Source organism: Heterocephalus glaber, unplaced genomic scaffold (genome assembly GCF_053883595.1).
Source record: "Heterocephalus glaber isolate CG9 unplaced genomic scaffold, H.glaber_assembly_v1.0 deba00001481, whole genome shotgun sequence".
NCBI lineage: Eukaryota > Metazoa > Chordata > Mammalia > Rodentia > Bathyergidae > Heterocephalus > Heterocephalus glaber.
The window spans coordinates 53,439,421-53,456,800 of record NW_028258317.1 but is presented as its reverse complement, the minus strand read 5'-3'; the positions used below and the strand labels follow the sequence as shown (position 1 = coordinate 53,456,800).

The window sequence follows — 17,380 nt, the reverse complement described above, 5'->3', positions numbered from 1 at the left end:
ATTGGAGATTCATAGCAAAAGAAACTCAAAAAATTTCATAAACACGTGGAAATTGAACAACACACTTCTGAATAACCAATAGGTCACAGAGGAAATTCAAGAAGAAATCAGACAGTTCCTTCAATTAAATGACAATGACAATACAACGTATTGGAATCTATGGAACACAATGAAAGCAGTCTTACGAGGGAAATTCATAGCAGTGAATACACATATTAGGAAGACAGAGTGAGCCCAATTAAACAACCTGATGCTGAACCTCAAGCTTCTAGAAAAAGAAGAGCAGGACAACCTCAAAGCTCACACAAGGGAGTAAATTATAAAGATCAGAGGAGAAATCAATGCAATGGAGACTAAGAGAACGATACAAAAAATCAATGAAGTCAAGAGGTGGTTCTTCGAAAGAATCAACAAAATTGAAAAACTTTTAGCCAACCTTGTCAGAAAAAGGAAAGATAAGGCCCAAATCCATTCAATTAGGAATGAAAAGGGTGAAATTACAATAGACCCAGCAGAAATCCAGAGGATCATCAATACCTACTTCCAGAACCTATACACCAATAAGATGGACAACACAGAAGAAATGGACAGATTCCTAGATACATATGAATTACCAAAGTGGAACGAAGAAGACCTAAAAATTCTGAACAACCCAATATCAACCAATGAAATTAAAAATGTAATTAAAAACTTATCAACTAAGAAAAGCCCGGGCCCTGATGGCTTCACTGCTGAATTCTACAAGACATTTAGAGAGGAACTGCTGACACTACTCTTTAAACTCTTCAATGAAATTGAAAGGGAAGCAATACTCCCAAATTCATTCCTGGAACCAAGCATCACCTTGATCCCCAAAGCAGAGAAAGACCCAACCGAAAAAGAGAACTATAGGCCAATCTCACTAATGAACATAGATGCAAAAATCCTTAATAAGATAATGGTAAACAGAATGCAGAAGATCATCAAGAAGATCATACACCCTGATCAAGTGGGATTTATCCCAGGGATGCAGGGATGGTTCAATATACGAAAATCAATCAATGTAATACACTCTATCAATAGCGCCAAGGACAAAAACCATATGATTATCTCCATAGATGCAGAAAAAGCATTTGACAAAATCCAACATGCATTTATGATAAAAACCCTACAAAAAATTGCAATAGATGGTCTCTACCTCAAACTGTTAGAAGCCATCTATGAAAAACCAACAGCCAATATCATATTAAATGGTCAAAAACTGAAATCCTTCACACTAAAATCAGGAACAAGACAAAGATGTCCACTATCACTACTCTTGTTCAATATAGTTCTGGAAACATTAGCCATGGCAATTAGACAAGAGAAAGAAATAAAAGGAATAAAGATAGGAAATGAAGAAGTCAAATTGTCATTATTTGCAGATGACATGATACTCTATATAGAAGACCCCAAGAACTCCACCAAAAGTCTTCTAGACTTAGTAACCCAATTCAGTCAAGTAGCTGGTTACAAGGTCAACACACAAAAATCAATAGCTTTCCTCTACACAAATGACAGACTCACTGAGAGAGAAATAGGGCAAATAATTCCTTTCACAGTAGCATCCAAAAAACTGAAATACCTAGGAATCAACCTAACGAAAGAAATCAAAGACCTCTTCTCTGAAAACTATGGCACTCTGAAAAGAGAGATTGAAGATGATATCAGAAAATGGACAGACATCCCCTGTTCCTGGGTAGGAAGGATTAATAGAGTGAAAATGGCCATACTTCCAAAACTGCTATATAGATTTAATGCAATTCCAATTGAGATCCCAGCAGCATACTTCATAGACCTTGAGAAAATAATCCAAAAATTCATTTGGAACAAGAAGAGACCCAGAATAGCAAAAGCAATTCTAGGTAACAGAGACATGGCAGGGGGTATCACAATCCCCAACCTGCAACTCTACTACAAAGCTACTGTGATAAAAACAACATGGTACTGGCAAAGAAACAGACCTGAGGACCAGTGGAACAGATTAGAAGATGCAGAAACAATGCCAGACACACTCAGCCATCTCATCTTCAATAAAGGAGCCAAACACCCTCACTGGAGGAAAGATAGCCTCTTTGATAAATGGTGCTTGAAAAATTGGGCTTCAACTTGCCAAAGATTAAAACTAGACCTGTATCTCTCACCATGCACTAAACTAAAATCAAAATGGATTAAAGATCTAAATATTAAAATAGAAACTCTGAACCAGTTGGAACAGAGGTTAGGTAGAACCCTTGGAAGACATCAGTGTAGGAAAAGATTTTATGAACAAAACCTCAGTTGCCGGTGAACTAGCACAAACAATCAACAAGTGGGATCTCTTCTAATTAAAAGGCTTCTGCACAGCAAGAGAAACCACCAGCAGTGTGAAGAGACAACCCACAATGTGGGAAAAAATCTTCACCTGCTCTTCCTCAGACAAAGATCTACTATCTCGAATCTATAAAGAACTTAAAAAGATCAGACCTCCCAAATTTAAAGACCCAATCCAAAAATGGGCATCTGAAATGAACAGACATTTCTCAGACAAAGAAGCAGAAATAGCAAATAAATATATGAAAAAATGTTCAACATCACAGGTCATTCGAGAGATGCAAATGAAAACAACGCTGAGATTTCACTTCACTCCAGAAAGAATGGCTGCTATCATGAAATCAACCAATAACAAATCCTGGTGGGGCTGTGGGGAAAGAGGAACCCTGCTCCACTGCTGGTGGGAGTGTAGACTGGTGCAAGCACTGTGGAAATCAGTATGGAGATACCTCAAAGAACTAGGACTGGAAGTCCCATTTGACCCCGCTATTCCCCTGCTGGGGATCTTCCCCAAAGAATTAAAAGAATCATACCACAGTGAAATATGTGTACCAATGTTCATAGCAACACAGTTTGTAATAGCTAAAACTTGGAAACAGCCCAAATGCCCATCAACTGGAGACTGGATCAAGAAAATGTGTTTTTTTTATAAAATGGAGTGCTACTCAGCCATAAAAAATGAGAAATTAGAGACATTTATAGCTAAGTGGATGCACATTGAGATGATACTCTTAAGTGAAATAAATAGGACACACATGTATAAATACCGAATAGTTTCTCTGGTGTGAGAAACTGAAAGTGTAAATAAGGACTAAATGTATAATAGGTAGTGTGAAATAGGAAGAAAAGGGGCAAAGGAGGAGGAAGTGGGAGGGCTAGGGGAAAAGACAGAAGGGAATGGGATTAATATGAGAAAATGGAAAAATAGGAATAAAATCTTTGTAAATAGGGAGGAATGGAGGAGTTGAAGGGCTAGGCAAGAGTGAAAAATAAGAACCAAGAGAGTCTATGTAAAGGTGCAAATTTCCAGTGATGAATGTTATTATATTGTATACCTAAAATGTACCAATGATTAGAATGAATAATTGATAATGTAAAATAGGAAGAAAAGGTCCAAAGGGGTAGGGGTAGTGGGAGGGGCAGGGGAAAGGAAAGAAGGGAAAGGAACAATGATGAGAAATGGAAAAAATGGAAATAAAGTCTTTGTAAATAGGGAAGGGTGGAGGGCGTGAAGGGAGGGCTAGGAATGGGAAAAAAATAAGAACCAAGATGCATTCTGTAAAGGTACAATTCCCAATGAGAAATGTAATTGTGTTGTATACCTACAATGTACCAATAAAAGAATTTAATTAAAAAATAAATAAATAAAAGCATAGACTAGAGATTCTAATCATTAGAAAAAGTACATACTGCAAAGTTAAAAGTTGTTTCAGTTATCTTCCAGAATCTAAATATACAATGAAAAGGAAAAGGAGAAGGTCCTGGGAACAAAATCAGAGTCATGAATCAGAGTAGGTGGGCTAAGAACTTTCATGTCTACAACTTTTACACTCAGCCATGTGCATCAGATGTTAGTCACTGGAACAGTGTCTATAATGGCAAAAGACTGAGAATGATCTAGTGCTCATTAGAAGACCAGTTAAATAAACCATGGTACGTGCACATGAGGGAGTATCAGGCAGTCCAAGGTGATGACCGCCTCTGTGTGGCTGAATGGCTCCAGAATAAGCTGCCAAGTGAAAAAAGCACAGTATAAAATAAGGTGTATCTCTTTATACCACTTGTATAAGGGGGAGATACATGCATGTGCATGTGTGTGTTTGTGTACAGAATGTCTCTAAAACTAGTGCCACTCATTGCCTTTGATGAGCGGCACTGGAGAACTGGGGACAGAGGTGATATACTTAATGTTCACTATAAATCTCTTCATGTTATTGCACTTCCTTTTTTCCATGTGTGTGTATTACCTACTCAAACATATTTTAAAGGCAAGAAATAATGTAGGAAAGAAATGATGAGAAAGTCTAGGAAACAGAAAATAAGGTAGAAGAAATAAGACAAAATCAGTCATATTAAACAGTGCTAGATTCATTTCTGTGATTAAGAGATAGAAATTATGCTTTGTTTCCAAGTTTTAGCTATTACAATCTGTGATATGAATGCACATATATCAATGTCATTATACTGTATACCTAAAATGTACCCATAAAAAAAGAAATTATGCTTTGTTTTTCAAAAACAAATCTAGCCCTGTTGTTTACAAGATACACACCAAAAACAAAATGACACAGAAAGAATAAAAATAAATTGACTAAGAAATCAACTTAAGATTCTAGGGGGGAAAAAGTTAAGAAAGTGAAAGGAGAAGAAATGGTAAAAGCAGAAAATAGGAATTTTAAACTATAATAATATTTATCAATAAAATGAAAGGCTGATTCTTTGAAATGACTATGAATTTGATCTAGTGAAAAATAAGAGGATTTTAAAATTGCCATTCAATTCTAGAAGTGAAGATTTTTTTAAGTAAGTAAATAAATAGTATATCAACAAATTTGATAATCTGGATGAAATGCTTGATTATCTAGGAAAATATATGAAACTGAGTCAAAGAGAACCAGAAAAATCAAAATTGATCAGTAACTGTTGAAAGAAATTGTAAAGATAATCAGCAATCTATTCCTAAAAATGCCCCTGTATCAGCTAGTTTATAAACATTCTCCTAAATCTTCTCGAAGCAGATTAATTCCTTGGTCATATAAACTGCTTTAGGGCATAAGGAAAGGAAGTTTCCCAACTCTTACTGAGTGGTTAGCGTAGCTCTTGTGCATTGTTTTTTGGGTTTTTTGCATTTCTTATAATACTGGAGGATGGTAGAAGATAACTCTGGTTTTCTTATTTGACTTTTTCCCCTGAACCAGAGATGTATAAACCGTGTAACTGATGCTTTTAATATTTTAATCTCAAATAAAAAAGTTTTATAATAATGATGAAGACATAATATTTCCAGTCACTTAAGGCAAATTTATAAAATAAATTCTGTGTTTGGAATTTCCTGTCTCCCCTTGATGTCTCTTTTCCTCCTAAGTTGCCCTTGGGCCTGCCTGGTGCCAGCCCTGGGTACTCGGCTTCTTCAGCCTATACACTCCAGTACGAGGCATGGACAAGTGAGCAACCGCTGCCTTCCATCAGCTTCCTGGAAAACTGTGAGCCCTGGCATACCATGCTATTGCAGGCTCCTAATGGGTGACAGCACACATCTCCATGAGCCTTTCCCAGAAATCTTCAGAAACCCCACATTCATCTGTCTTCCTTTTCCCAACCTCACACTGACACCTGCTGCTAGAAAATCCTGATACTTTTACATTCTGGGGTAAACTGAACACATCTATTTGCTGCCTCAAAGACTTTTCATCTGTAATGTGATCTCTAATGATGCAGTGAAATTCAGGCATCAGAAGAATAATCAGGTCAGATGTTTTAAGGAATTTCATTTGCTGCCTAGTTTCTTGAGTTTTCTAAACACTGAGTTTAGATGTTATCTTGATTCTACTCAGTTTGTGACCAGCTAAGTGTATAATACAATAATCTCTTTCACACTATAACCAGCCCTGTGTGCAAGACTTAATGTAAAAACTTAGCCAAAATTCCATCTCTGCCCTCTGCTTCTTTCTCCAAAGGACCTCGAATTTTCTTATCCATTCAATCTCCCTTTCCTGAGTTCGGAGCACAGTGTGGCTGCCTCTCATCTCCAAAGTAGAGTCTGTGGGGCCATCAACAGCAGTTGGGACTATGTTCAAATGGCATCTTGACCAAATCTATGGTTATTCTAAAGCTGGTTTCTGTGAAAATGTAATTGAGCTGGTACATACTTCCACCTGATGGTCCTCAACAGAAGTCAAAACTGTGGCCCACAACCCAAACAGTACACAGATAGGTTTGATTAGCTCTTGTTCTTTTTAAATGCTTTGAGTTCTGATGCCTATGAAGCCATTTCAATTTGCAGTCTCTGCCTTACACTCATCCCAGGCTCTGACCTCCAGAAATAAGCAGGTACAAAACAATCAGGTACTAGTATTATCTCTTCCTTCCCCTCATTTCTTCTTAATATTTAAACATGACAGAAAGGTAATTGAATTCCAGTTACAGCTGTCCTTCTGGTTTGTTGTGTAACCTTAAGCAAGTGGGTCTGTCTCTGGCTAGTGGACTAGAAGATTTCTTTTTTTTTTTCTTTTTCTTTTATTGGTACATTTTAGGTATACAATTCTTTTACATTTATCATTGGGTGTTTGTACCTGTACATGATGTATCTTGATTCTTATTTTTTCCCCATTACCTGTGCACCCTTCACCCCCTCCACCCTTCCCTATTTACACAGACATCATTTCCATTTTTTTTCTTTTCTCATAATTTTTTCTTTCCCTTCTTTCCTTTACCCCTTCCCCTCCCTTCACCCCTACATCTTTGGACCTTTTTTCCTATTTCAAATTATCAATTATTCATTTTAATTGTTTTAACCCTTATTTATATTATCAGTTTCTCACACCAGGGAAACTATTCAGTATTTACACATGTGTCCTATTTATTTCACTTAAGAGTATGGCCTCAATATGCATCCATTTAGCTATAAATGACTCTAGTTTTTTGTTCTTTGTGGTTGAGTAGTACTCCATTTTATAAACACACACACACACACACACATCTTCTTTATCCAGTTTCCAGTTGATGGGCATTTGGGCTTCTTCCAAGCTTTAGCTATTACAAACTGTGCCGCTATAAACACGGGTGCACATATATCACTGTGGTATGATTCTTTTAATTCTTTTGGGAAGATACCCACCAGGGGAATAGCTGGGTCAAATGGGACTTCCAGTCCTAGTTCTTTGAGGTATCTCCATACTGATTTCCACAGTGGTTGCACCAGTCTGCACTCCCACCAGCAATGGAGAAGGGTTCCTTTCTCCCCACACCCCAGCCAGCATTTGTTATTGGTTGATTTCTTGATAGCAGCCATTCTTTCTGGGGTGAGGTGGAATCTCAGTGTTGTTTTCATCTGCATCTCTTGAAAGACCAGTGATGTTGAACATTTTTTCATATATTTATTTGCAGCTTTCACTTCTTGTTCTGAGAAATGTCTGTTCATTTCAGCTGCCCTCTTTTGAACTGGGTCTTTGAATTTGGGGGGCGTCTGATTTTTTTCAGTTCTTTACATATTCTAGATAGTAAGGACTAAAAGATTTCTAACCCAACTGATAGTTGAACCGTGTCATATTTAAACATTTACAATTATATATTAGCAAGTCCTGTAAAGTTCATTTTGTATGTAGTTGTAAATAGGCAAGGACTAATATTTCCCAGGTAGAGAAAATTGATGCGTGAAACTGTTTAGTAGATAGCAGTAACTCGGTGTGGATGTTTGAATAAACTTTTACCTTCTGGACATAGATTTCTCTGTCTTGGAGGGATAAAGAAACATCATATTGTGACTTTACCTCTCCCTGTTTTCTCTGGTAACACTGTCCCGGAAGTTGAGAGATATGCCTATGTTCATCTGGTTATGTTGTCTATGTGTGAAATGGCAACCCATGGTGTCAGCCATCCTCTATACCCACCAATCATCCCACTGACTATAACAATCCCCCAGTGCCAGGGCCAAGTACAAAATCAGCCATACTCTACCAATGATGGAATGTACTTTTACCCACCTGTTTTGCTTAAGGTTATCCTCTGCTCTGTTAAATGGATCTATGCTGAGCTATTTAGGAGCTCTAGACCTAGATAGCTAATCCTTATTAATCTGTCCATATGTGTCTAATATAAATGATTTATTGATGACATATATACATGTTTATTCAACTCCATGTAAATTCATAGTTTATATTATATATTTATATAAAATTAGAAAAAATAGAAAATAATGTATTTGAAAATATGGATCACTATGTCTGACATGGAATAGGGCCCCTAAAATTATAGTTGTATTTTTTAATTGGGAGAGGAGGGCGTCCTAGTCTATTCAGGCTACTCTAAGAGATAAACATAAATTTGGTGGTTATAAACAACACAAGTTTATTTCTCACCATCCTGGAGACTGGCAAGTCCAAATCTAAGACCAAAGTGCCACAGAGTTCATTTCTGATGAGGGCTTACTTTACGTGCCACAAATGGCACCTTCTGCAAGCACTGTGGAAATCAGTATGGAGATACCTCAAAGAACTAGGACTGGAAGTCCCATTTGACCCTGCTATTCCTGTGCTGGGGATCTTCCCAAAAGAATTAAAAGAATCATACCACAGTGATATATGTGCACCCATGTTCATAGCAGCGCAGTTTGTAATAGCTAAAACTTGGAAACAGCCCAAATGCCCATCAACTGGAGACTCGATCAAGAAAATGTGGTTTTTTTTATAAAATGGAGTACTACTCAGCCATAAAAAATGAGAAATTAGAGACATTTATAGCTAAGTGGATGCACATTGAGGCGATACTCTTAAGTGAAATAAATAGGACACACATGCATAAATACCAAACAGTTTCTCTGGTGTGAGAAACTGAAAGTGTAAATAAGGACTAAATGTATAATAGGTCATGTGAAATAGGAAGAAAAGGGGCAAAGGGGAAGGAAGTGGGAGGGCTAAGGGAAAGGATAGAAGGGAATGGGATTAATATGAGAAAATGGAAAAATAGGAACAAAATTTTTGTAAATAGGGAAGGCTGGAGGGGTTGAAGGGAGGGCTGGGCAAGCGTGAAAAACAAGAACCAAGAGAGACTATGTAAAGGTGCAAATTTCCAATGATGAATGTCATTATATTGTATACCTAAAGTGTACCAATGATTAGAATGAATAATCGATAATGTAAAATAGGAAGAAAAGGTCCAAAGGGGTAGGGGTAGTGGGAGGCACAGGGGAAAGGAAAGAAGGGAAAGGAAAAAATGCTGAGAAATGGAAAAACTGGAAATAAAGTCTTTGTAAATAGGGAAGGGTGGAGGGCATGAAGGGAGGGCTAGGAATGGGGAAAAAATAAGAACCAAGATGCATTATATAAAGGTACAATTCCCAATGAGAAATGTAATTGTGTTGTATACCTACAATGTACCAATAAAAGAATTTAATACAAAAAATAAAATAAAAAATGAATGGCACCTTCTAGCTACATCCTCACAGGGGGGCAGGGGGAAGACAGCTCTCTCATGTCTCTCTTAAAATGATAATAATTTTATAATATTACTAATCCAGGCCTAATCACCTCCCAAAAGTCCCTCCTCCTAGTACCATCACACTGTTAATTAAGTTTCAGCGTATGAATAGGGTGGTGACATGCTCCTTCAGACCCTGGAGGTGGGGCTGATATACCACACTCAGAAAAAGTAAGCCCCCTTACAGTGGCATCTTCTATAAGGGACACGTGTTTTTGAGGACTCTGGGCACAAAAGTCGAGCAGGGTAGTCCTAATCAAAGTATACAACAACTAGAAAGGGTTGTTTTTAAAGACATTTTAAAAGTACAGATAACACAAAAAGAATAATGTTAACATGTATGATCTATACTTTCTGTATCTTGTTTTAAAAAATAAAACAAAATGTAAGTCTGAAAATTCCATTATATAAAAAGAAAAAGAACTATTTACCCATACTAAATTTATTATGATAGTTTATATTTTTATTTTTAATGCAACTTTATGTCTTGAATCCATATGGAATTTTGTATGTGTGCTTTGTGAGGTAGTACAGCGATTCAGGTTTTTGAACATGGAAAGGCACATTACCCCAGCAAAATCATCTTTCTTCCCACTGATATTCAATGTTCTCTCTGTCTTACTTGAAGTACTCATATGTGCACATGAAAACCTCAGGTTTCATTAATGTATTCATTGATTCCAGTACCAATATTATACTGTTTTTAAATTCCATTATTTCATAAGTCATTATAACTGGTAAGACAAATTTTCCCTTGTTATTTTCTTTCTTTTGGGTTTTTTTTCTCTTTATTTAGTTTTTGTTTTTGTTTTATCCCCCTGGCAATTATAAGAACTGTCCCTTTCTGATGAACTCTAAAATGAGTCAATCAAAAACCACTAAAAGATTTTGGGGATTTTTAAAATTGAAATTACAATTAATCTATCTTCATTTAGTGAGAAGTGGCATGCTTAATATATTACACTTTCCCATCAATTAACTTAGTACTTTCCACCACTTTCCTGTTCTTTGGTGAAGTTTTATATTTTTCCATGATGAGGTTCTCTGGCAAGTTTTATGAATATGACAGAAAGATTAAGTCTTACTCTTTAATGCAAATTCATTATATGCTAATTATTATGCAGACCTTTGTTTCAAAATCATCCTGAAGCTTGTTCTTGGCTAGCAACTAGTGATGTTTAGCCATGTTGCTTTTGTCCCTACAGTTAGGGTGTGTTAGCTTCCCTGTCCCTGAGTAAAATACCTGACCCCTGTAACTTAAAGGACACGAGATGTTTATTTTGGCTCAGTTTCAGTGTGTTCAGTTCATGGTAAGCCAACAGGAAAAGCATGATGAAAGGTTCTGGCAGAGACAAATTGTCTCATCATGACATCCAAGAAGCAGAGAGAGAGGAGAGGAGCTGGGAACAAGCATACACACTTCCAGGTCATGCCCTGTCTCTTGCAACCAAGAAACACTTTCAAACAGTAGTCAGCTCTGAACTTATCAATAGACTAGTCCACTAAGGAGTATAGCTCCCCCATGATTTCATAAGTTTCCAAAAGACTTTTGGGGGACATTTTAGATTTAAAACATAACATGGAGCTAGACTGAGATGACCCTTTCCTTTCATGGACTCATTAATGAGTCTTATTCTTTCCTGGGACACTTGTTCTTCGACCCTTCCTTCCATACTGAGCTTTTTGTTGTTGAACTCTGCTTCCAAAATGCTGCATGGGCTATATAATACTTCTCTTTCTCTCTCAAACCTGAATTCTTTTTCTGTATAAGAGCAATATGCCATAAAGTGGCAAATGAAGAGGCATATTAAACTCTTTTTGATGAAAAGATTCACTTTTTACTTAGAGTACAATATAAAAATTAATCCTCTGCTGCACCGAAAATATGAACGGCACAACACTTCCTGTGTACCTATGAAAGATCCCTCCCAGAAACAAAACTAGGCCTTTGTTGACAAATACTGAGTGCACATAAGAAATATTTCTCATATCTCTTATGGCTTGTTTTTAAGTGTCCCTCCAAAACTTCTTTCAGTCATAGGTGGAGCTTTTTCAGAGGTGGCTGGATCTAGAGTACGTGATGCTGAGATAATTTCAGGGTGCAATGCTAGGCTCAAGGGCACTAAGATTAAGGGTGTGAGTGCTACCTGCCCTAAGTAGTCTGGATAAGATATAAGGGATAGAAAGAGCTGTGGTCATCCCTTGATTGCTTGTTTGGCTGTCCTCTGCCTGCCCTGAACTGTTTCTTCTCTGTGATCCCCTTCTTCCAAGCCAAGCTGCTTTGAAGCCAGCTGATTATGAACTGAAACTCCTAAAAACTATGAGCTAAATAAACCTTCCACCCTTAATTTGTGAGTGTTGAGTATTTTGTCTCAGCAACAAAAAAAGTAACTAAGATAATGTTTTTCTTTTAAGGTCAACAAATGTTAAGATTATGAGCGAAATTCTTTAGCATCACAAAAATACAGAGTATTCTCAATGATATCAATTATTAATAACAACACCTTCTCTAGAATGAGTCCCAGTTCCCTCTTTCTTTTTCTTGTCAGTGGGCAAGTCTGCAGGTACTAATTATTTCCAGCTTTCTCTTCCCTTTCCTCCCTGTTATTCTTCCCACAGAATGCATTTTTCCTTGGATTACCAAAAGGAAAGCTGTTACCGTATTGTCAACTTTCCTTGTTACAAACTGAGTATACTGCTAAGTTAAAGGAGACTCAAGGTCAGTGAGAGGACTGAAGGGTTGGAGACATCACAGGGTCAAAACCCTTGAGTAGCTATTGCTGAGGAGTGAATGTAGTGATGGTTATATAACACATAGGTGTGCATATACACACAGTAGGGTCATTTACTAAGGGGCATAGAAATTAGCTATTTTTTTCCTTAGTACAATTTATTTATCTTTTATTTTTTCATTAAGTTTATTGGTACATTTTAGGTATACAATATAGTTACATTCATCATTGGGACCTTGTACCTTTACATGATGTATCTTGATTCTTATTTTTCCCCATTTCCCTGCCCTCCCTTCACCCCCTCCACCCTTCCCTATTTACAAAGACTTTGCTTCCATTTTTTTCCTTTTCTCCTATTTTTTTCCCCTTCTTTTCTTTCCCCTACCCCTCCCACTTCCCCTACTCCTTTAGACCTTTTCTTCCTATTACACAATATCAATTATACATTTTGATCCTCATTTACACTTTTAGTTTTTCTATAAAATGGAGAATTACTCAGCCATAAAGAACAAGAAATTAGAGACATTTATAGCTAAGTAGATGCACTTCGAGGCCACACTCTTACATGAAATAAATAGGACACACATGTGTAAATACCAAATGGTTTCTCTGGTGTGAAAAACAGATTAGCTATTTTTAACACAATTTCTCAACTCATAGTTTACATTTATGGCTTATCTATTTTAGTAAGTGCCACAAGTCTTAATTTTAAAATTGAAATGACAGAAGACATTTTCCTTGGCCTGTGCTTTCTCTTTATTGTTACCACAATTGATGCAATTATCCAAGGTGGTCTTTGGCAGTTGCTGAGCCATCTCCTTCTTACTGAATTGAAGAGCCTTTCTACTGAGTCCTTTGCTAAGTGTTCTCGCTCTGTGGTTAAGAATATATTTTGCAGATATTAAATAAGATTATATGTTCAGATGTGGTCTCGTTGATTTAATTTCTCTTGGGGGGAAAATGCATTGCTAATGATCACTTTTTCTCAAATTGCAGATTACAGTATTTCGGATGGGATCAGAAGGACACCAGGACATTGATTTAGCTATTCTGACAGCTTTACTCAAAGGTAAAAGAATTTCTGCATCCACAGAGTGCAAACATAATTTAAATGGGTTAACATAACAATATATGTCTCCTATTAGTGGCTATAATCCCAAATGATACCCAGACATCCAATAAGTGACAACATAGAACCTGTTCTGTAAGTTATTCTTACTGCTATTAAATTTTGGGGGGATGGACCTGTTACAGTGTGACCCAACTGTATAAGGTTTAAATACACTATTGTATAAGGTTTAAATTCAAGTCATGTCCACTGCATCATAAAAATTTATAAAGAAAATGTTGGCAGAAGTTATCTCAAATTACTTAATAATAATTACTAGCCTATTTAATTTTAAAACCCATTTTCCATGGCATGTATGTGTATGTACAACATGTATATATATCAAAAATTCAAAATCAAAAATCATTGGGAGAGAAGGAGGAATAACCCAAACAAATTAAGCTACTATACTTATTGTTGGTGAGTATTACATTTAAGGTAAAAATACAATACCCTGGGTTTTGGGAATTTAATGTATAAAATGGGTGCCTACCCTGTTCACTTGTCCCAGTGTTACAAAGAGATCTCACTTCCTGTCCTCCTTTTTGGAGCCATGTCCAAGAGAAGTGCGGTTTCCTTCAGGTTCTGCAGATAAAACCTCATCTTTATGTGCCTTAATGATTACATTTGACTAGTAATTTTTAGTGTTAAATGAAAGAAAGTTGCCTCTTTTTAGTTCTAAAATTTAGGCTGGACATATAAGACAAAGCAAAACCACAAACCTTGTTGAATGTGGCTCTTCCTGAGAAACATCTCGTAGATTCTCGTAGTTTGTCCCATAGTTTGCCTCCTGCAGCACTTGTCACTTGGCTGGCCATTCCTGGTTTGCGGTCTCCCTGGATTAAAAACTTCACGAGAAAAGAGAATATGCCTTGTTTATTGCTCCATTCTCACTACCTCATACGATCTCCAATTCATGGCAACATGCAATCCATTTTTGTTGAATAAAGAAATGAAGGTATTACTCAATGATTCAGTGATAGATTTAACATTCCAAAATTAATACTCAGAAAAACATCTGTTTCATTCTATTTTCCCGTCTACCCACTCTTCTTCTACTACTATTTTCTTGATGATCTATCATGTGGCAGCCACTGAGCTAAGGTTTTTACAACTACTATGAACATTAATTATTCCAACAATTGTAAGATGTGGGAGGTACTCTTAACCCCATTTCATAGATCGGGTAAGTAGTGCCATAGTAGGTTTTGTAACTTGCTAAAGGTTATAATGCTGATTAGTAAGCTTGGACTCAAGTCAAAACGTGACTAACTTGTCACTATACCAACATGTGACCCCTTAGACAACAGTGATCCTCAGTCCTCTCCACTCACTCCCCCAAATATATATGGACACTCATTCAGAATCCTGATCACACTTCAGGAGATTCATTGTCCTATGAGATGTAGCAGGAATCCCAGACTGAGGACCTCTACTCTAAACCATCTAATTTCAGTGAACTAGAAAATACAGACACATGGCAGAAGAATTAAAAGACCAGAGACCATGCATGGACTGAACCACAAAATATACTCTGGCCCCACTAATCCTCCAGTAGAGACAAAAAGTTTGAGGCAAGTTGCTCTCTGATATTTGTTATTCTCATATAAAGGTAAGAAAAGTAATAATATTGGTAATTAACATTTACTAAGGACTTGTTTATGCCAAATACTGTGTTAGATGCATTCTATATAAATTTGTTTATTCTTTACAACAGTTCAATTATCAGTGTATTATAAACTCTGTTTTATAGATTAGTAAATTGAAGCATAAAACAATTTATATATGTGCCTAAGATGAGTTGGCCAGTATAAGGTAGACCTGTCCAACCCTATAGCCCTCACTTATATATACCACCAAGATGTCCTTGTCCCTTTGATTATAAGAAACAATTCACCACATTATGACCCTGAAAAAAATTCATAGCAAGTACTGTATTTTTTTTTTTGGTACGGGGATCAAACTCGGGACCATGTGCTTGTGAGGCAGGTGGCGGAACCACTGATCTAAATCCCCAGTCCGCAAGTACTGTTTTTAATGCCAGCACTCTGGAAGCTGAAGGAGCAGGATTGCCATGAGTCTGAGGCCAGACTGGACTACATAGTGAGACTTGGTCTCAAAAACCAAAGGAAAAACAAAAAACCTCTTAGCAAATGGGGAAGTGATCCATTTATCAGTAAAAACATAGTGGCCATCATCTTCTAATGAAAATTTTTCTCTTTCACTAATTTGTAAGACTTTAAATTAGGCTTTGCCCTTGAATCAGTCTTCAAACTCATTTTTGTATTGTAGAATATTTTGGATCTTTTTTGAATAAGACATATCAAAAAATGTACCATAAAAATACATTTCACTTCATAACCAAGTAGTTATATAATTGAAATTAAAGTACACAAAATAATGTTTACATGGACAATTATGCAGTGAATTGAATATTTTCTATTCTAATCTATTCCATTCTCTTAAACGCTGATTGTACCTCACTAAATTGATTTCATAACTCACTAATGGGTCATAACCTACAGTTTAAAAAACACTGCCATAGAAGATGAAAGGAAATTATAATTACTCTGAGAAATTAACATTTATAATCACTGTAATGAACATTATGCAGCAGCTGATGCTAATGGGAATTTATTCCATTAAAAGATTATGGTGTTTCAACTGTATTTTGCAAAGGCTTTTAAATGCTCTCAGATATTGACTCAGTTGATTTGTGAAAGGTATCAAGCATAATACATTTGCTTATTTTTTTGGAGGTCAAGAGCATACATTCTTAAACCAATTTCAGATAGATGTTTTTATATTATTCTTCCCATGTGTTTTACCTGGACATGTAACATGCTGTAACACTTAATTTTTATAGTTATATTTAATTTTTAATAATCCAATGCATAGGAAATCTTTGTAAAGCTCAGTTTTTATTCTGAGATGTTGGAAATATTTCTAAGAAAACCAGAAGTTAGAAAGGATGAGAAGAGAGCCATAAAGCTAACCACTAGTCCAAGAATCCAGAAGCCAAAAATAATTTAACAAGACAGATGGAAAAATCAAATGGCTGTGGGGAAATATAACTTTGCTGTTCCTTATTTCTGATCCTATTGGATTTGATTTTCTTGGACCTGTCTATTAGAAAATACTGAAGGAAACAAAAATAGCACTGCCCCAATGATGTCAGAGGCTGACTTCCTTCAAATGGTGACCTGGGTACCTTTTGGGACTAAGCCATGTCCCCTTTGTCCCTCACATTAAGGTGTCCACTCCCCAGAGTAGCAGTGTAGCCAGAGAATGCACACCCATCCCACCCCTCCATCTGCATACACACGCACAGGGTTGCACACACAGAATGCCCAGTTAACTGAATTTTCAGATAAACGACAGGTACCTTTTTAACCTGAGTATGTCCCAAATTGACAAGAAAAAAATTAGTTCATAATTTATCTGAAATTCAACCTTAACTGGGAGTACTGTCTTTTATTTGCTAAACCAAGCTATCCCACTCAGAGATCTGACACCATTAACACTTCTGGACTTAGACACCATGAGAAGCTCCACAAGAAGATTAACTCAAACTCTAGGGACATCCCCTGGTCCCTCTACCTGCCTCCCCTTCTCAGCCAGACCTGCCTACATCAGAGCACCCTTCCGGAACTTCCACTGGGGAGGACACCAGGTTTGTATTCATAAACCTCCGGGAGATCTCTCAGTAGTGTCATCCAGTCTGCATTCCCCACACAGCAGCCTAAGCCTCTGGCTCCAAGCTCAGGAAAGTCAGAAAACATCTGCTCACAGCCAGTGAAGCATCCCTGGACCCTTTCTATAAAAATCACCCTCGTTTTTTTCATCTATTCTTGTAGATCTTGGGTCTAATGAATAGCCAGGTCATATGAGCAGATACTCTTTCATTCATCCATATGCTCCGAAGTGGAATAGGTGGTGATCACTGTGTTCCTCTATTGAGAAATTCTTTTTCTTTGGATTTAATCTTTATTGGTAAAGTTCATCTGAGGCATGA

General features: G+C 36.8%; 1 protein-coding gene and 1 long non-coding RNA gene across 29 annotated transcripts in view; one reads left to right on the top strand and one right to left on the bottom strand.

The window, feature by feature from the left end:
- The window catches only part of Trpm3 (transient receptor potential cation channel subfamily M member 3), an 843,949-nt gene that overhangs the window by 696,746 nt on the left and 129,823 nt on the right, over positions 1-17,380 (top strand). For all 27 annotated transcript variants that reach the window (XM_087183504.1, XM_087183498.1, XM_087183497.1 and 24 more), the window contains one exon: positions 13,254-13,326. In XM_087183504.1, the coding sequence (XP_087039630.1) occupies positions 13,254-13,326 (73 nt within the window). The remainder of the gene's footprint in view (positions 1-13,253; positions 13,327-17,380) is intronic.
- The window catches only part of LOC106008816 (uncharacterized), a 186,199-nt gene continuing 181,689 nt past the window's right edge, over positions 12,871-17,380 (bottom strand). For both annotated transcript variants that reach the window (XR_002392430.2, XR_015439932.1), the window contains one exon: positions 12,871-14,213. This is a non-coding gene — a long non-coding RNA (uncharacterized LOC106008816). The remainder of the gene's footprint in view (positions 14,214-17,380) is intronic.